This window comes from Macrotis lagotis, chromosome 5 (genome assembly GCF_037893015.1).
Source record: "Macrotis lagotis isolate mMagLag1 chromosome 5, bilby.v1.9.chrom.fasta, whole genome shotgun sequence".
Taxonomy (NCBI): Eukaryota; Metazoa; Chordata; class Mammalia; order Peramelemorphia; family Peramelidae; genus Macrotis; species Macrotis lagotis.
The window spans coordinates 242,394,318-242,414,933 of NC_133662.1; the positions used below are offsets into that span (position 1 = coordinate 242,394,318).

Sequence of the window (20,616 nt, forward strand, 5' to 3'; positions counted from 1 at the left end):
AAATTCTGAGCTAGCTCTGGCAATGCCTATGTCAACCTCACTGTCAATGTGCACCTCCTTGGAAAGGACACTGCCAAGGGAAGTGAACTTATCCACAGTCCTCAAAACTTCTCCATTTGCTGTAATCGATGATTTTACATATAAATAGTGTGTGCTGGCTGATGGAGCACCTGGGTTTTCTTGGTGTTAATTAATTGTTAGACCAAAATGAGCACAGCAGTAGAGAATCGATCCATCCTTTGTTGTATCTCAGCTTCAGAGGCTGCTTTGAGGCACAATCATTTGCAAACAGAAGATCCTCCACTTTGGTCTTAGCTAGTAGCCTTTTCAAGTTGAAGAATTTGCAGTAGCTGACCTTGAGGCTGTTCATTCTCAGTGAAGGCATTTGATAACATGACTGAAAACATCATGCTAAAAAGAATGGGAGTAAGAACACATTCTTGTTTGACTCCTTTGGTGACTGGTTAATCTTGAGAATATCACCCATTATCCAGAACCCGGACATGCACACTGTCATGAAGTTGATTTCCAATAATGATGAACTCCTCCAGGCAACCAAATTTTGACATAATTTTCCACAAATCCTCATGATAGATGGTATCAAAGGCCTTGGTCAGATCTATAAATATTGTATATAAACTTCTGTTCTATTCCCAGAATTTTTCCTGGAGTTGTCAGGCAGTAAACACCATATTGACTGTTCCTTGCCTGTTTCTGAAACCACACTGGCTCTCATCAAGATGATCATCTTTCATAGGTGAAAGATCAGCCTATTGAGGACTCTGTCAAGAATCTTACCAGCAGTAACTAAAAGAGAAATACCCCTGTGATTGTCACAGGACAATCTCTTCCCTTTACCTTTATAGAGATGGACAATGGTGGCATCCTTCAATTCTTGGAGCATAACCTCTTCATGTCATATAACCTGAAAATTTTCAGTCAGTTTTTGAATGAGCATAGGACCCCCCCACCCACCTTGAAAATAGAAGCTGAAATAGAATCAGTCATGCTGCTGGTAAACCCTGTGGAGTTCTTGTTTTCTTTTTTTTTTCTTTCATCTTAGTAAGATTGGCATCTATTAGACCATGTGATTGTAAGAAGAAGAGACAGATAGGATGTGACAGGCAGCGTGTGGTGCAGAGTGCTGGATTGATCATAGACTCATCCTCTGTAAGCTGTAATTCATATTCAACCAAAGAGGTGACCCCAAGGCAAAATGAATACTAGAAGAATTAATGCCCAGAGATTAGACTGTGTCTCTGAGCCAAAACGGTTGCTAATGGAGGGAAAGCAGAGCCAAAACACAGTTGGCAACAGTGGAGCAGAAAAGGAGTGGGCAGCTTTCAGAGAACTGGTGTACAGCTCTGCATTTGCTCATCTGAGCCAGAATACTTGCAAACACCAAGACTGGTTTGATGAAAATGATGGGGAAATATTGAAGCTGCTAATAATAGCTACTGGTTGAGGAAGAGTGGGCTGAATCGGCACTACTTGAACTCCCAACTCTGAAGAGTGGTAATGAAAATAGTGTGTCCATTGGAATCAAAAGTAAATGTTTGTACTTGATCTGGCTACACTCAACGGCCTTTATGAGGGACATGATGATTAGATTCCAGGTGAAGAGCACTCTACTCTTAGTCAAGTGAATAAGAGAAATGTTTTTATTATTGGCCACTAAAGTAGCTTTTGAAACCAAATGAACTTCTCTGCTTTATTGCCTTTGGACTTCTTAGACTTTTCTTTCTTCCTTCTTGGTTGCTATATATGTTAGTTTGTTTCCCTCCCTCCTTCTCTCTCTCCCTTTTTCATTCCCTTCCTTGGTCCCCTCCCTCTTCTCTCACTGTACACATAGGGAATCAAACCCTTATCTGCTGATGCTCTACCCACCAGAATGTAAATTTTGATCTCTGAAAACTCACATGATATCTTGGGGTTTGCAGGCCAGATTTCTTTTTTAAGGACCGTGTGCTCAACTCAAATCACTCTGGTTCTCATTGATTGACCAACAGTAGGTCCCAGCTCAAGCCTCATTTGGTCATTGTTTGGACTCTAATGGTTCAGAGTGAGTGTAAATTAGAAATTATTTGGCCAGAAATCCCAAGGATCTTTCCCTTTCAGATCAATTTTGTTGGTTTTTTGACTAGGTAAAATAGACCATTCTTTGCCTAATCTTTTACCCACCCTTAATCACTGAGTAGGCATTGCCTCAGTCAAGTGAAACCAGTTAAAGACTTTAACTTAAAAGGACCAAGGTCAGGGCCAGCTTGGTGGCACAGAGCATCCACTCTAGAGGGGACCTGAGTTCAAATCTAGTCTCAGACACTTAATGATTACCTAACTGTGTGACCTTGGGTGAGTTACATAATCCCATTGCCTTGCAAAAAAAGAAACCCCAAAAAAGACCAAGGTCTCCAAATGCACCTAGAGTCATCTCCAGTCCCAATGGCCCCAGATGACTCCAGAGGAAAAAGTGAGACAAAAAAGAGCAACCCCCACCCCCCGACACATACACACGCACACTCAAATCCAATTCATGTGCTTGTCATGGCATCACCTCCCTGATGTCATGGTCTTCTTTGAGAAAGAAGGACAAACAGCTGTCTCTTGATTACTGTTTTTGCAGTCCTATGTTTCTTTTTCTTTCCCTCCTTCCTTACCTTACTGCCTTTTTCCCTCCCTCTAAGGCTCTTTTAATACTTATTTATGCTTTTTTTTTAAACAGTATTTTCTTAATATGCCCAGAATTCAGAAGCCATAGGTGTGGTTTCAAGTTTGAGGCCCACCATGGTTACTTAAGGCTGATGACTTGCTGACTCTGCCCAAAGATTTTCCCAACTCTGCCCTCTAGCAACTTGACACTTGGGGTGGGGAGCTAGGGAGGGAGGCTGAGGCTGAGAGAAGAGAAAGGGTGGAGGGTTTGAAGTGAATGGGGGACAGGAGCAGGGCAAGGCTGCAGCCACAGTGGGTGAGGACTTCAGCAAGTGGGCAGCTTCTTTTCTCAGCCAGAAGGCCCCCATTTTAAGTAGCATCTGTATCTGGGGCACTGCCTTCCCTTGCTTTGCCTTGCAGCATCTTATGAGTAAAGTCCTCAGAATGGATGGCAGTCCCAGAGATGACTGTTAGAAAGCAAATGTGGCTGTCATTCATTTTTTTAGTGTTTTACTCTGCTGATGCTTGGGATGGGATTGGTACTCACTGTAAAGATGTGTGTCACTCCATTGCCATTCTCTTATCTGATTAAAGCTGTCAGAGTAGGCCAAACTCCAGATTTGTTAATACAGCCCTGATGGCAACTGAGGGCAGTGATTCAGAACTGAATCATTCCATCCAGAAACTCCAGAAATAGGAAAAGATAGACTGTTGGGAAGGAAGCCTCCCTATTAGTTTGCTGTTTTTCCAGTTTCAGCAGAAGATTTTGCCTGATCTTTCTTCACCAGTTAGTCCCCAGCCATGCTTCCCAAGTATGACTAGCACTAGACTTGAGCTCCAGACTGACTACAACTCTCTTTCGCCTCATTTTGAAATTACACGAGAAGTAAGTCAGGAAAAGGCTCTAGGAAGATGGCAGAACTCTGAGATCCTCCAAAATCCCACTTCCCTCTGGCAGGGAGAGTTAGAAAGATGACTTTGGCATTTCAGAATTTCATTCTTTGACAACTGGATATCTCTTGAAATGAAGAGAATTGTGTGCCCAAGTAGAGACAGGGCTCACTCAGCCAATGTCTCCTTCCCTCCCAGCAAACTTACAGACTTTGAAGCACAGCCCAGAGCCTCTTTTTTTCTTAAGGAATGGGATGGGGGGGGGATCCCAAATGATTTAATTGAGGGGATGAACTTGCTATTGGAAGAATTCTGCCTTTCTGAATGGCAGGAAGGCAAATGTTGTCATAATTGAAAAATAAGAAAAAAGAAAAGATTCTTTTAAAATAGGAAAATGTGTTTCATTTTCCTGGCAGATTTTTCACCCCTCTTGGTTTCATTTAGGAATCCTGAAGCCAGTGGACTATGTCATTTGAATTATGCAAAATTTAAACCCAAGCTTGTAATTCTGTCCCAGCCTTCTGGAGGCCACAGACTGGGGGGATGAGGTAGAACATGGCCTACCCTGGTCCAGGCCAGCATCCCCAGACCTGCCACCCAGGGCCACATTGGGTTAGCAGCTACTCCAACTGAAACTGGTTAATGTTTCATTTGTCTAGTGCTATATAAATACCAGATGAGCAGGGTGGCTCAGTGGATAGAACATTGGGCTTGGCTTCCTCTTTTGTCTGGGAAAAAACCCAACATTTTTGTGAAGGCCTTTCCTGCCTTCTCTAGAGGTTCCCTCTTCCCTTTGCCTGGCACCCCTCCCTTTTCTGCTTTAAACTTCCATACCCTAGGCAGGCTTGTTAACTGGCCCCAACTTGTGTTCCATTCAAGGTGGGAAAACAATCAGATATACCTGAGTGATGGCTTGGTTGCTGCTCCATCTCTAAGGGACCAACTTCCAGATCTATGGCCCCGGATTTCTTATTTGACCTCCAGACTCCTGTCTTCATTTAACTATACAAAAGAGGGCCCTAGTGGAGTTTCAGATTCAGTGTTTAGGGGCAGCTAGGTGGTGGTGCAGTGGATAGAGCAGCAGCCCTGGAGTCAGGAGGACCCGAGTTCAAATCCGACCTCAGACACTTAGTAATTACCTAGCTGTGTGGCCTTGGGCAAGCCACTTAACCCCATTGCCTTGCAAAGCACACACACACACACACACACAAAACCCAAACAGATTCAGTGTTTAAAACCAAGCTTATCATCATTCCCCTTAAACCAAGGACAGGGAAGGTCCTGTAAGCCTTATCATATGGTATGGTTTTGCTACAACAGCTGCAGGTGGGACTCAGATTAAGGGTGATTTAGTTAGGCTAATTCTTTTTTTTCCTTTGGTTTTGGCCAAGTAGTGGGGTTAAGTGACTTGCCCAAGGCCACACAGCTAGGTAATTACTAAGTGTCTGAGGTCGGATTTGAACTCGGGTCCTCCTGACTCCAGAGCCAGTGCTCTAGCCTCTGCACCACCTAGCTGCCCCCAGCATGATTCTTGAATGATGTTATATATATCCAAATGACCCTTGGCAGGAAAAAGGTTCCCTACCACTTCTGTAAACTTTCTAATGCCTATTATTGGCATCATTCCCCTTCCTCATTGTGCATGTCCAGTTAGTTATCACCTCTTGTTGAAGTCCCCATGCAGCATCTCTCCCATCCATCTCTTTTGTTCTATTCTTACTTCAACCACCAGGACAGATACATATTACCATCAAGCTCATCATAGGCCCTCCAGACTCTACCATCTTCTGTCATCTTGATACCAGAATAATATTTTTTATATCTTGAGCCAGTGATCACCTTTCCTCCTCTGCTTGGACACCCTCAGTGATTACCTTGTGACTAAAGTGGAACCTTCTTTGCCTGGCATTTAAGACTTTTTACCATCTGATACCACCCTTCCATCTCCTCTGCTTGGGTGCAACAGATGCCCCCAGGTATCCATTGTGCTTCTGTCCTTGTACCTTTACTCAGTCCTTTCCCTTTTAGAATAAATTTGTTCCCTTTCCTTGCCTGTTAACTCCTTACTCATTCTTTTAAGCTCAACTGAAATTCCCTGTCCTCAAGGAAGCCTCTCTTATTATTGGTGGTAAACTTCTTGCTCAGATATCCTATAGCACTTTGCTTTGAAACTCTCAGTTATACTATTTTTAATGTATTCAATTTTTATTTATTTAAGGCATTGGGATTAAGTGACTTGCCCAAGTTTACACAGCTAGGCAATTATTATGTGTCTGAAGCTGGATTTGAACTCATGTCCTCCTGACTCCAGGGTTGGTACTCTATCCACTGCACCACCTAGCTGCCTGGGTTAGAAATCTTCGTTATAGGGAATTTTTTGTTGTAAACAGAATTTGACCTGAAAATTTTAGCACATAATGTTAAGTGTGTTGATGACACTGTTGGGAGCATTATTATCAAGTTGAATGCAAACTCCCTGGATCAGGGGCCATTCCCCCTTTTGTCTTTGTATCTTTATTCCATAGTCTGCTGCCTCATACATAGTAGACATTTAATTGAGTTTTTCTTTTTTGGTCACATCTCAGCTCTCAGTCCTCATATTGAAATCTTGGAATTAGTTTGCCTATCAGAATTATTAAGAAGGCAAAAAATTGGAAGGGAGGGGGCAGGAGCTTGTTGAGAAGATCAGAAACAAATTCTTCCTCTTTTCTTTTGTTCTCTTGATAGAAAAAGATTGAAGTCCCTCCTCCATCCACCAATCCTTTCCTGGACGATGAAACTGGACCCGAGATGGAGGAATTGACTATGGACAAAGGGGACTTAGATCAGGTAAGTCCATGGGGCTTTGCAATCTGTTGAACAGCCTATTATTTTAATCTAAAAATAGTATGACCAGTGACTGTATATATACTTGATGAGGAAGCAGCTTTGGCAGTTTTTATGTAATTCTCTACTTGAAAATGCATCTTAAAAAATGATGGAAAAAACAGCCTTTGTTCAGTCTCTGTGCTATAGAGGGGTCTCTGGATTCTCAGCACTGAATTCATTGACATGCACAAACATAATTAACCCATCTGGGAGAGCAAACAAAATTCTGTTCTGCCTCATCCATCATTCCCTGAAATTGTCAGCTCACTTTTCTATTGCACAATCATCTGTTTGGTGGTGATGTGAGATATTGAAAGATCAATTCTTGGCTTTCAGATTTTTTTTTTTTTTTTTTTTAGGTTTTTGCAAAGCAAATGGGGTTAAGTGGCTTGCCCAAGGCCACACAGTTAGGTAATTATTAAGTGTCTGAGGCCGGATTTGAACCCAGATATTCCTGACTCCAGGGCTGGTGCTTTATCCACTATGCCACCTAGCTGCCCCAGATGTTTTCTTTTTTTAAAAAAAAATTTAATTTATTTTTTCTTTTGTTCTTTTTTAAGTTCTAAACTGTCTGTATCCTTTTCTTCTTCCTTTCCCACCCACACTAGAGAAGGCCACTATTTCACATAGTAAAATCATGTTATACATACTTTCTATTTATCTGTTTTTACCTCTGGAGATAGATATCATATTTCTTCTTAGGTCCTTTATGGTTGATTTGATTGTTTATACTACACAGAATAACTTAGTTCATAATTATTCTTAAAACAATTTTGCTGATACTTTATACAATGTTCTTTTGGTTTTGCTCATTTCTATTATTTAATGCTAATCTTTCCCATGTTTTTCTAAAATCAGTCTGCGCATCATTTCTTATAGCACCATAGTATTCCATCACAATCACATAACACAACTTGTTTAGCCATTCCTCAGCTGATGAGCATCCCCTTCATTTCCAGGTCTTTGCCATCACAAAGAGAATTACTATAAATATTTTAGGACATATATATTCTTTTCCTTTATCCCTAATCACCTTGGGAAGCAGACTTAATAATGGTATTGCTGGAGCAAAAGATTTATACAGTTTTATAACTTTGAATTCCAGATTGCTCTCCAGAGTGGATCAGTTCACAATTCCACCAACAATGTTTTAGTGTCCTGGTTTTTCCACATTTTCTCTAATAGTTGTCATTTTCCCTTTTCTTTTTTTTTTAGCCATTCTGATAGATGTAAGATGATATTTCAAATTTGTTTTAATTTATACTTCTCTAAAAATAATGATTTAGAGTGTTTTGGGGTTTTTTTTTTGGCAAGGCAATGGGGTTAAGTGACTTGCCCAAGGTCACACAGCTAAGTAATTATTAAGTATCTGAGGTCAGATTTGAACTCAGGTCTTCCTGTCTCCAAGGCCAGTGCTCTATCCACTGTGCCACCTAGCTGCCCCTAGAACATTTTTTGATATGACCATATATAGTTTTGTTGTTGTTGTTGTGTTGTTGTTTAGTTTTTGCAAGGCAAATGTGGGATTAAGTGGCTTGCCCAAGGCCACCACAGCTGGGTAATTATTAAGTGTCTGAGGCCAGATTTGAACTCAGGTCCTTCTGACTCCAGGGCCAGTGCTCTATCCACTGCACCACCTAGCCGCCCCCTATATAGTTTTGATTTCTTCATCAGAAAATTGCCTCTTCATATCTTTGACTATCAATTTATTTATATGAATTTGATAGAGTTCTCTACATATTTGAGCTATGAGACTTTGACCAAAAAGCTGTCTATAAAATTTCCCCTCCCGATTTTCTGCTTTCTTCCTAACCTTGACTACCTACTTTGTAAAACTTGACTTTCAAATTTCCAGGGCAGTTCAGAGTCCCTGCAGAGAGAGAAGAGAGAGTCTCTGTTGAGTTGCCAGCTGATCACTGGAGTGAGAAGTCACTGTGCAGGCCTGGAGATAATGGAAGGGACCAATGACAGATGAGGAGGGGGCTCTCAGTTTCCTCTTGCTTCCCCCTCCTTGACCTTGGTTCTTCTGTTCCAGATTGTTTCAGGAGCAGTCAGAGCAGGAAATCAAGTCTTTAAATGACCCTTCCTATTTAATTTGCTTTTCTTGGCTGGTGGGGGCTTATTTCTTGATATTTTGGTTCTTTTTCAAGGTGAATGGGGAAGGCAGCCTAGGGAGCCATCTCTGGGCCCTTGAAAGCTGTGGGCTTTTTCAGGTAGTTTTTCCCCATTTCCTGCTGTGGCGAGGCTAACTGTGTGGTCTCTGTGTTGGGCCTTAGAGCCCTCAGACCTTCCAGAATCCATTTCTAAAGGAATGCTGATGATTTCTATCTTGCTCTTTGCATAAAGGGAAGGGGACAGGGGACAGGAAATGAAATATCACATTCTGAAAATCTCTTTAAAAAGAATTCACCTGTTCCGAAGTCCCATTTTATTGCCCAACACTGTCCAAAATCAGAGGTTTCTTAAAACCAAATAATGACATTTTCACATTTTGCAGGAATAGATTCAGTTCCAAAAGGGATAAGAGAAGGGCTGTACTTAAGGAGTAGAATAACATTCTCAGACAGTCTGAGACCCACCTAGACTCTTCTGGCTCCTTTTGACTTTCACTTTTGCTTGGATTTTTGAGAGTGATCATACCTCCCCTCTTTCAGGTGCTGCAGAAGCAAATGACCATGATGCCTTGGCCATGCTTGCTTTTTCTGGATATTAATCCTTATTTTTAGCTGGTCAGCTCCAGGTATTCTGGAACTGGGTTAATTGGAAGTTAGTTGCACATTGCCTATCAAATCAGTACTGCCAGGAAAAAAAATCCCCTTCTCTGGCTGGCTCTTGTGGAAGCTGCCGACCTGAGAACAGGTGCATTTATTTTTGGTGAGCAAGATGCTGATGTGGCAAACATACATAAGCCAACAGGAGTTTTCTCTTTATTACTAAAGCTGTAGAATTCATGCTTTCACATATTATTCCTCAGCTCCTTCTCATCCCAAAGGTAGCAGGACAGCAACAGTTAAGGAAGAGAAAGTAGGATCTCCTTCCCCAGCAACTTTTTTGATTCCTCTTTGGAGCATATAAGGGGAAGTGTAAAGAATGGGAACCCATGTCAGTTCTCACTGCAGGACACTAATAGGACACATGGAGCCCAAAGATCCAAGGATGAGCCTGCTGTTTCAGGCCAGGCCTTTCAGGGCCAGCTTAAGGCAAGTGGCATTGTTAGGCATCTTGGCATTTGTCATTTCTGAACTTGAGAGGAAGGTAGAGCTCATTGTGGAGACAAGTTCTTAGAGAAGAGGCTGCATTTGAGAGGGGGATGGGATTGGGTTTCAGAAGGGGCTTGGGAGGTCACTAAGTTCTTTGTAGTCTCAACACTTGACATGATGCCTGCACACAGGTGTCGTACCTTAGTAAACCTGGATAAAGGCTTTTTGACTTGGCCAAGATATTTCCAGTGTTTAAAAAGGAGCATCTGAAAAGGGCATTAGGCAAGCATGTTAAAAAGGGCCAGGGCAACAAATAAGAAAGTCATGGTCTCAAGTCCACCCTTTGGGGATCCGAGCAGTTTGATTTAATCTGTTTACATTGGATGAGATTTAAAGGAAACAGGGCCAGCTGTGGCCCTCCTGACTGTGACAACAGGAATCTTTTATTATTCCATCAAACTCCAGGAGGAAATAGTTTAAACATCTGCAACTTTTGGACAGAATTCACACACTCAAAAATCTAGCCTCGATGCTACTGCTGAATGATTGAGTCTTTTCTTAAAGCTGAGAAGTGACCATTGGGGAACCTGAACAATGCAGAAGTGAGACGTTGTCAGTGTCCAGCTTAGACTCCCCAGCTGCTTCCTCACTCTATAAATGCCACTTCCCAAGCACATGTCGACTTCACATCAGGAGACAAAGAGCTTGGATCTTTCTTCCTATATGTAATCAGCTGCAATGGTAAATGCTATTGCCAAGTGTGCCAAGTCATAATTGTGAAGGGAAGAGGATAAGGGGAAATCAAGGTAGACATAGATGGTATTGGTACCCAGGGCTCCCTTGTCCTGTCGTTTCACCAAGGGTTCTGCTAAACTCTAGACTTCATGTATCTCCCTATGCTGTCAGAGAATCCTTGAGGGACCCCAGAAATTCATAGGCCCATTATAGACCCTCCAAATCAGGTCTGCCCTGACTGCAGAGGAGCTCCCAAGATACCTTGCTTCAACACAGAGCCCTGGGCTCAATGTAGCCTCATTGATTTGGTCCTGGGGGCTTCCCTGATGACCTCTCATCTCTAGGGAAAAACTAATGGCAACAGTGAAAATTCTGTTTCTAAGATATAAGGAAAGGGCAGCTAGGTGGTACAATGGATAGAGCACTGGCCCTGGAGTCAGGAGGACCAGAGTTCTAATCCAGCCTCAAGACACTTAATAATATTTGCCTAGTTCTGTGACCTTGGACAAGTCATTTAACCCTATTTCCTTGCAAAAAAAAAATAAGAAAGAAACATCTGTTAAATTCATAGCCATTGTGAATGGCTAAGGGCTTCCCTTGACCATCCCTATCCTCCATGTCTTCCCTCCCCCCCCCCCAAAAAAATCTGAAACTCTCAAACTGTAAATAGGGCTGAGTAAGGAATGATTAGAATTTATGTGAAGTTAGCTTTTAACTTCTGATGAACGTGTTCAGTTCTTCAGGGATATATTCAGGGATCATTCCTTCTCTATGTGCTCAGATACATGAGAAGTCCTACCACTCATCCTGCTCAAGCCATCTTTCCTTCTAGGGTTTCCCCTCATGTATACTTTTTGCTGTGTTTGTTAAGAGATAGAATCGGTTCTCTTCGACAAAATGTTTGAGTGTCCATTTTGGTGGACTTGAGCCCTGAATTTGAATTCCAGCTCTTTGGGTGACCATGGACAAGTCACCTCTCTCTGGTCTGATCATCTTCACCTATTAAAAAATCAGGGGTTTGGACAGATAATCTTTAAAATCTCTTCTAGCTTGACAAGTCTGAGAGAGTTTTGTTAGCAAGGCTACTTATAAGGTTCAGAGACTTTGGATAATAATGCTAAATCTGAAGACTTAGAGAAACAAAAGGTGACACATAGCAATTTAAAACTCCCCATTTGTTTTCAGAGTGATGTTTGGAAAGGGAATGAATTCATGGATGTAACTTTACTATAAGGATGCCTGTTTAGACAGCATGCTGGAGAGTCATTGAAGCTGTCACACAGTTGGTAAATGCAAAGGCTCAACACTAAATCTCAGGGTGAACAAAGTTGGTGAATGACACCTACTTTCAGAACTCACTTACTGTCCTCTGGTTGTAATCAACTGTAGTGTAGGGCCTGTGATCACTATATTATGGAACTGGGAGCGGGGTTTTAGTGGCTCTTGTCTTTGGAGCTGTTTGGAAGTGTCCAGAGATTGCTCACATGCTGTCTTTTTCCTTCCCAGCCAAAGAAGCCAAAAGTCCCAGAAAATCCATTTCATGGAATCATTTCCAAGTGTTTTGAGCCTCATCTCTATGTGTATATAGAATCCCAGGACAAGTGAGTTTTGAGCATTTTTTGTTCTTTCTCTTCACCTGTGCATTTTGGTCTCTCTAACCAACTATTGAGTCTTCACACAGTCTGTTTTCCATATTTAACACCACAGAGGTGTAGCACCTTCCAGGTGTTAGAGGAGAGAGACAGCAGGCCCGAGCCCCAGAAAATCTGTTAAGGGCATTTCATTTCCTGACCATTAGTAGCCGTGAATTTTACAGTTTATTGTGCATATAAATCACAGTGCTTACATGTGCCTCTCAGGAACCTGTGGCAAGGCCCCCACCTCTGTAGCATGGAGGTCAAGCCCAATTCCATGCCTGTTAAGATTCGAGGCTTTTTTAGGGGCTCAGCATTTGTGGCATGCAGGAAGAAGGAAAATGGGCTGAGATACATGGATGCTATTTGCAACCACCTGGGAAGAAGAGAAAACAAAAAGCTTTTTGCAGCTACAGGGTAGATGTGATTACTTTGTAAGATGTCGGTAGCAGATGAGATCCTCCCAAGTCTTGCCCTGGTAGAACAAGCTGCTGATGGCTCTTCCTGACAGAGTCTCACAAGATCACTTTTCTAGCTGAGCTGGTGCTGTCCCTGCTGAGGGTATTGATGGGATCTTTGGGGGAACTTGGGATAATAAAGAGTTAGGAGAATTTCCTAATGGGGAGGAACAGGAGAGGGTAGAGGAGAAGAAGGGAGGATGCAGGAAAATATTTAACTCCTGAGCTTAAAATAATTTTTCTAGGGTTTGGCAGACTCTTCCTTCCTGGTCTTTGCAAAAGTTCAACTATGTGAGCAAAAGAGTGCGCTTGCTACCCTCTGCAGAGAGGATTATACTGTAGGGGTCTCATCTGCTTTTCATAGAATTTTTTTTTCTATCTTTTCCCTTCTCCTAGAAAAAGAAATATTTCTTATTAGACTTATAGTCCTAGAAAATGTTTTTTTTTTTATTGAACTTATACTTTATTTTTCTAAAGTTGCATGCAATGGTGGATTTTCAGCATTCACCCATTTGCAGATTTATGAGTTCCACATTTTTTATCACCCTTCCTTCCCTCCCTCCCCCCCTCTCCCCTCCCCATGGTGGCAAGTAGTCTGGTAAAAGTTATACATGTACCTTCGTGTAAAACATATTTGCATATTAGTCATATTGTGAAAGAGGAATTAGAACTAAGGAGAACGAAAGGAAAAATACAAAAGAGGTTTTAAGAAAGTGAACTCAGTATGCTTTGTTCTATATTCAGACTCTAGTTTTTCCTTTGGATGTGAATGGCATTGCTTATAGCAAGTCTCCCAGGGTTGTCCTCACTGTCCCAACTGCTGAGAGAAGCTTCGTCCATCACAGTGGATCCACTCACAATGTTGATGTGTTCTGCTCCCTTTGCTCTGCATCAGTTCCTGAAATTTTTTCTAAAGTACGACTACTTGTGATTTCTTTTTTTTTTTTAGGTTTTTTTGCAAGGCAAACGGGGTTAAGTGGCTTGCCCAAGGCCACACAGCTAGGTAATTATTAAGTGTCTGAGATGGGATTTGAACCCAGGTACTCCTGACTCCAGGGCTGGTGCTTTATCCACTACGCCACCTAGCTGCCCCTGCTTGTGATTTCTTAAAGAACTTATTCAGTCATTCCCCAGTTTCCTATTCTTTGCCACTACCAAAAGAGCTGCTATAAATATTTTTGAACATGTGAGACTTGAAAATTAATTCTGAATTCAAGTTGCTATACTTTATTTTTTAGTTTTTACAAGGCAGTGGGGTTAAGTGGCTTGCCCAAGGTCATACAACTAGGTAATTATTAAATGTTTGAGGCTGGATTTGAACTCAGGTCCTCCTGACTCCAGGGTTGGTGCTCTATCCACTGCACCACCTAGCTGCCCTTCAAGTTGTTGTACTTTAAAAAATTCTTTTGTGCTTGCTTTCTCCCCCCCCCCCCCCCCGATTGTACTTTTAAAAGATCTCTTCTTGCTAACTGATCATTGCATGTAATCCTAGCAGTTCAACCTAATGACATTGGGCAGGTAGGCTGGTTAAATCTTTTATTTCCACCTCTTTTTGTTCTGGTTGAAAATAATTGGAACTCTTTCTTTGGGCAGATGGTTTGCTCACCCATTCAACAGACTCTGAACTTGGAGCTTTAAAGATGATTTAAGAGGCACTGCTGAAAAATGGAGTCCTTGATTATATTGGAATATTAAATTGCAGAGAAGCCCCCTAGTCTGGAGGTCAGATTCTGCCTTGATTCCAGGCCCTGGTCTGATATCCCTTAACTAACTCATCCTCAGAGAGCTCAAATGAAAATACACAAAGCCTGTGCTTGTGGAGGCCGTGGCTCAGGCCTGAAACCAACCTCATTTTCCCAGAGGCATGTGTTCCTATCAGCACGGCTCTGATATCCACTCTCCTCTTTTGACTTCAGGGTTACACAAAGCATTCACTGTTTGTGGTGCTTTGGGCAGGGAGCCAGATCTCTCCTCCATAGAGGCTCTCTCTTTCCCCTGTGAAAAATGAAGTGCTGCCTGCTCTGACTGCTCTTGGCCTTGTTCAGGGGATGTTACCATAGCATCAGGAGACCAGTGGAAGCTATCAGACCTGTGAGTTAAAATAGGTAACACCTCTTGTCAATTCAGAGCAATCAACAGGAGGCAGAAACAGAGACAGGAGCAGCAGGAATCATTCTTGAACTGGAAGGACCCTTAGAGTTCCTCTGGTCCAATCCCCTTCTATTATTGAGAGAGAAACTGAATTCAAAAGTGGTGAAATGATTTGCAGATAGCAAGTTTTAGTTTGAATCTCAAATTCCCTCTCATATCAAATGAAGTTGTTGGAATAGGTCATCTTAAAGGTTCCTTCTGGTATAGATATTCCATTAATAAATCCTAAGAAGAAACACTTAGAGGCAAGATGAAGTAAATTTACTGCTTTTTCCATTCATAGTCTCTTTTGCACCCCTTGCCTTGAGCAGCTCAACCAGTGGTAACTAGTGACTCTTGAGCCTGGTCTCTGACCTCATTCCACCCAAGCTTAGAGGTAGTTTTTTACTCCCTTTTTCTCCCTTGCCCTCAGAGCTAACCAGTAGCCAAATATTATTGATCCTACTGCCAGAATATATTTTATATATGTTCTTTACAATTTATATATGTTATATGTTATATATATGTTAACTCCCACTATCCTCAGCCAGACTAGATTGTTACAATAATTTCCTCACTGGTTTTCCAGCCTAATTTCTTTCCTATAATCTTAATTCCTTCTTCTTTTCCTTCATACAACCAAAATAATTTTGCTAAGGCACAGGGCTTTCTATGTCACCATCCCCCTTTCAGAACTTATAGTTCTGGATGAAAGGCAAATTCCTTAGCTTAGTATTTAAGATACTTCACAGTCTCACTCCAAATTACCTTTTCAACTTGATTTGATGTTCTTTCTATTGGTATCTCTTCTCCAATTCTATCTTGTATTCTCTTGTCCCTTTGCACACATTTTTTCCACATTCCTACCTCTTGCAATCTTTCTCTTACTTCAAGGCCTTACATAAGGAATCATTTCCTCCACATAAATTTCCTTGATCTCTCTTCCCTTTCCTCCCATTGGAAAGCCAGTCTGTCCATTGGCAGATTTTTTCAGTCATGATTTGCCCTTGTCACATTTTACTTGATTTCATCCTTGTTTGTGAACATATTACACTCTCCCCTTGGGGTCATGAACTGTTTCATGTGAGTGTGTCTTTGAAGCTCTTGATCTTCATCAAGTGGGTGGGTGGAGTATGGATTATTAGTGTGAAATAACTCCTGATTCACTGGTATAAGTGAAAGGCTGCTTTAATTTTGGGCCAACAGAATCATCTTGAATCTTAGACACCTTCTGAACCGCTCCTTTGGGGAAAAGGAGGAAGAAATAGAGCAAGAGCTGGGTAGAGGAGGGAGTGGAAAGAGTCAGTGACAAAAACTAAGGAACAACAGGCAAGCATGGTGGGAGACCGGGGGGAAGAGCACCAGACAGGCCAACGTGAGGGTGACAAAGATACATTGGAGTTGGAAGTATAATAATGAGGAAGAGAAGAGCAATGGCTATGATCTACCAGGCCATAGTATTGACCATTACCATTGCCTGCCCTTACCCTATTCTCCCCCCAAGGATCTGTGAATTTCATTTAAAGAAAAAAGTGACTGCTGTTCTTATCTTAAACCTCAGGCTTTCCCCCCTCACCTTCTCACCTTTCTGATTTCTATTCAGTAAGGTGAGCATGGCTGTCTCCAGTGCAGCTCTGCATGATCCTTGTCTGTCCTTCCAGCAGGCCTCCCTTGAGGATCTTTCCTCAAGAAAGTCTTTTATTTCATCTGAGAACACTCAGACTAACTACATGTAGCTTTGCTTTCATGGAATGAGAGCCTGGCTCCTTTTTTTTCTCTTAAGGTTATGAATAGGGGCAGCTAGGTGGTGCAGTAGATAGAATACTGGCCCTGGAAGTCAGGAAGAACTGAGTTCAAATATGACCCCAGACACTTAATAATTGCCAACTGTGTGTTCTTGGGCAAGACACTCAAACCCCATTGCCTTAAATAAATAAAAAAAAATTTTTTTAAAAAGGTTATGGATAGTAAGTCAGTTTGCATTGTTTGGCTATTGGTAAATGCCTTTCTCCCTCCCCATCTCCTTACCTCTTCCTTCTCACCATGTCTTTGTTAACCTGGCTCAAGGTATATGTTGTGAGCTCTTTGAGGGCAGAGAACATGTCTTCCAACCTTCCAACCTTCTGCTTTTTCCTGAATTTTTTTTTTTTTTTTAGGTTTTTGCAAGGCAAATGGGGTTAAGTGGCTTGCCCAGTGCCACACAGCTAGGTCATTATTAAGTGTCTGAGACCGGATTTGAACCCAGGTACTCCTGACTCCAGGGCCAGTGCTTTATCTACTACGCCACCTAGCCACCCCTTTTCCTGTGGTTCTTGACAAAGTTCCCTTGTAGTATTTTAGATATCTCGACACTATGCAGACCTCAGGCTTCCAGGTGTCCCTAGGAAGGTGACTGCTGCAGTGCTCCCTATAGTTGTGGCCTCTTGGACGCTTGAACACTTCAGTAATTCTGTGACCTCCAAGATGTGGGTATTTCCTTTGAAAAGCAGATTGAAACAGGCCTTCTCATTCTGCAGGCCTCTTGCTCATAGATTGTCCAGAGATTGCATCTTTATCAATCATGTCAAGAAATGTTTAAAAAAACTATTCTTCAGATCATCCAGATGCACATTATTTGCTGATAAGGGTGTGTGTTTTGTTCTCTATAAAAAGTCTTTTTTTTTTTCTGGTACCAAGCAAAAGCAAAGGGAAGGGAAAACTCACCTAGAGACTATTGGAGTAGTTCTGATGGAGGAGAAAGAATCTGGAGTAGGGGAATAGCAGTGGAAATAGAAAAGAGGGGAAAATGTGAACAATATTGAAGAGGTGAGAGGACTTGGCAGAAGGGAAGCCTGGATGGTTGGGACAATCTCGGAACTACTGATGGAAACAGAGAAGTCTTAGACTTCTTTATGCTTCCCCAGCACCTAGCTGATGCTAGGTCCTTGTAGACCCTCAATATGTATCAATGGATTTGATCACCCACTCACAGGAAATGAGGTAGTTACATATAACTGATTTAGAGGCTAGATCACCTTGTTTCCTGTGCAAGTCATTCTTACTCTTTGGACCTTCTTCTCCTCCTGTTTAAATGGCATGAGACTAAGATGATGTTTTAGATTCCTCCTAGCTTTTATATTTTTGAGAATTAGAACACCATACACTTGTGTGACCAGATTCGTCTGTGATGATGTAAGGAGGTAACCACAATAATTTGGAGAGGGGAGAGAGAATCAAGCTGCCAGTCCATCATCAAGTATTTATTGAGTGCTTACTCAGTCTAAGTTGCTGAGATAAAGAACCCAAAGGATGAATGAGCCCTGTCTGTTAGGTGCTTACATGCTCTTATCATCATGGACTAGAATTGCCAGAGCAGCCACACTTGAAGCATGGGGTTTTTGGAGGAGGGAGGAGGAAAGACAAGAGAAGATCATGTTAGCAAAGAGAAACAGATTAAATGAACAAAAATGGGATTTTATTTTTGCTGTCACATTTAAAAAATTTGTCGCTCTGAATTCTCTTCCTCTCCTTCCCCAGTGTGAAGGCAAGAAATGTGATCTTAATTATGCATGTGAAATTATACAAAACATATTCCATGTTAGATATGTGGCAAAAAAAAACAAATCCAAGAAAAATAAAGAAAAATTTAAAAGTATGCATTCAGACTATTCTTTCTGTGGAGGTGGATAGTATTTTTTTAATTGTAAGTCCTTTAGAATTGTCTTAGATCGTTGTATTGCTGAGAGTAAGTCAATCACAGTGGATCATCATACAATATTGTTACTTTGTGCAATGTTTTCCTGATTAGCTTCACTTCACTTGGCATCAGTTGATATAAGTCTTCCTGAGTTTTTCTAAAAACATTCTGCTGATCATTTCTGTCGCTCAATAGTATTCTATCATAGTCATATACCGCTCCTTGTTCAGCCTTTGTCCAATTAATGGGCATCTCCTCAATTTCCAATTCTTTACCACTACAAATAGAGCTGCTATGAATATATGCTATAAAAAAAGACACATAAATCCTTTTTCTTTGATTTCTTTTTTTATACAGATATCATAGTGATTTTGCTAGATCAAAGGGTCAGTAGACTTTTAGGAATAATTCCAAAATGCTTTCCAGAATGGTTGGATCAGTTCACGACTCCATACAATGCTGCATTGTAATTCCCCCAAAATGATGTTTCAGGAAAGGGATGACCTAGCTAGGAGATAGCCCCAGTTGTATGAGAGATTGGGGAGTGTGGAAGATGAGACCAGATCTAAAGAATGAGCCCAGCAATCATTGGACTTTCTAGGTTCAGAGAAACCAGACTTTAGTCTTTTCTCCAGCCTTCATACCAAACAAACGACCTGAATAAGTCAGAAGCTGTTGGAGGCCAGTCAGTTGCTCTACCACATCTGGTTACAATAAGTTTTCAATAACAAAAACACTTGAATAAAATGTCAGTATTCTTGGGTTCGTGCTAATTGGTGCTCTGTGTGTGTGGTTTTTGTCTTTTTCTTCTGTTCCTTAATGTAAATACTTTTTAAAAGCACAGCTGGGTTTCTAGAACATTCCCTGGTAACCCCAGACCAGGCAGAAGATGGGAAAAGCCCCTTTTTTTGCTGATTATCATATGGAAGGGGTACCAGGCAGTGGCAGAGCTTTGCCAAGTGCTTTTAGATTTCTGCTCTGCAAAGCCCAGAAATGGAGCCTGAATGGGCACAATAGCTCAAGGGTCCAAAACCTAATTTCTTTATGTGAAATTTGAGGTCTAATAAAAACTGTCATTTCCAGAAGTCTACCTGAGACCTTCACTTTCTCGAAATTCCTCTTCAGATTCGTGGGCAGTATAGACTGTGAAAGTTCAAAGGCCGGCAGGCCTCAAAGAAGCCAGGAACCAAGATAGCCCATTCCAAAGGAGGGTGGCCATGATGATGATGATGATGATGATGATGATGATGATGATGATGATGATGATGATGGCATTGGAGGCTGGATGGCAGATAGGTAGATAAAGCTTGAGGAAAGCAAGGGAGTTTTTTTAAATAGTTGAAAAGTTGTCTCAGAAGAAAGATCAGACATACTTTTTGGCCCTCAAATACAAAATCAGGAGAAATGGAGGGAATCAGATTTTAGTACAACAAATGAGTCAGAACTATCTACCAGGCTGGCCCAAAGGATTCACTGGACTCTCTTGGAGCTGAGAAGGTGGAAAAGACCTGAGTTTCTCATCACTCATGAAGGTCTTCTCTTGGACATTGGATGACTACTTCCTGTGAATGAAGTAATAGGTAGTCATCATTTTGGATAATGGCAGACAACTATTGAGGTTCCTCCCAGGTCTGACACTGGTAGATTCTAAGCATCAAGGGAAATTTGAAGGACATTTACTTGATTTCCAGTTCTTTGCCACCACAAACAGGGCTGCTATGAATATTTTTGTACAAGTGATGTTTTTACGCTTTTTCATCATTTCTTCAGGTTATAGACCCAGTAGTGGTATTGCTGGATCAAAGGGTACACCCTGAATTCTTACTCTGGAGTTCTCGTGTTGCTTTTTTTTTTTAATTTTTTTAAAATTTATTTAAGGTAATGAGGTTAAGTGACTTGCCCAGGGTCTCACAGCTAGGCAATTATTAAGTGTCTGGGTCCAGATTTGAACTCGGGTCCTCCTGACTACAGTGCTCTATCCACTAGCTGCCCTGAGTTCTCATGGGTTTTTTTTTCTGAATTAATTAAATGTTTTGACCAAAAATAGCCTGTGAATGAGATTATAAATATCTAAATGTCCCTTGACAGAAAAAAACAGTTCCCCACTCCTGCTCTAAGAGTGGATTCTGTTTTCATTTTGTCACTAAATGATTTGAAAAATAGACAAATTACCTAAATATAACTGAACTTCAGTACTCCCATTGTAAACTGGAAAGACCAGTATATGCTCTGCCTATGTGGAAAGGTTCTCATGTAGATAGGGAAGTGGTTTAAAACGTACAAAATATTCCTCCAACACAAGGTTGTTCATTGGTGTCCTTTTTGTGAAGACCTTTAGAAATTATCAGCTCATAGAAATATTTTTGTTGGTGTTA

The 20,616-nt window shown here is 41.4% G+C and overlaps 1 protein-coding gene across 2 annotated transcripts in view; it reads left to right on the forward strand.

The window, feature by feature from the left end:
* VPS53 (VPS53 subunit of GARP complex) overlaps window positions 1–20,616 on the forward strand; it is a 125,104-nt gene that overhangs the window by 67,628 nt on the left and 36,860 nt on the right. For both annotated transcript variants that reach the window (XM_074189157.1, XM_074189158.1), the window contains 2 exons: window positions 6,268–6,369; window positions 11,850–11,944. In XM_074189157.1, coding sequence (XP_074045258.1) covers window positions 6,268–6,369; window positions 11,850–11,944 — 197 coding nt within the window. The remainder of the gene's footprint in view (window positions 1–6,267; window positions 6,370–11,849; window positions 11,945–20,616) is intronic.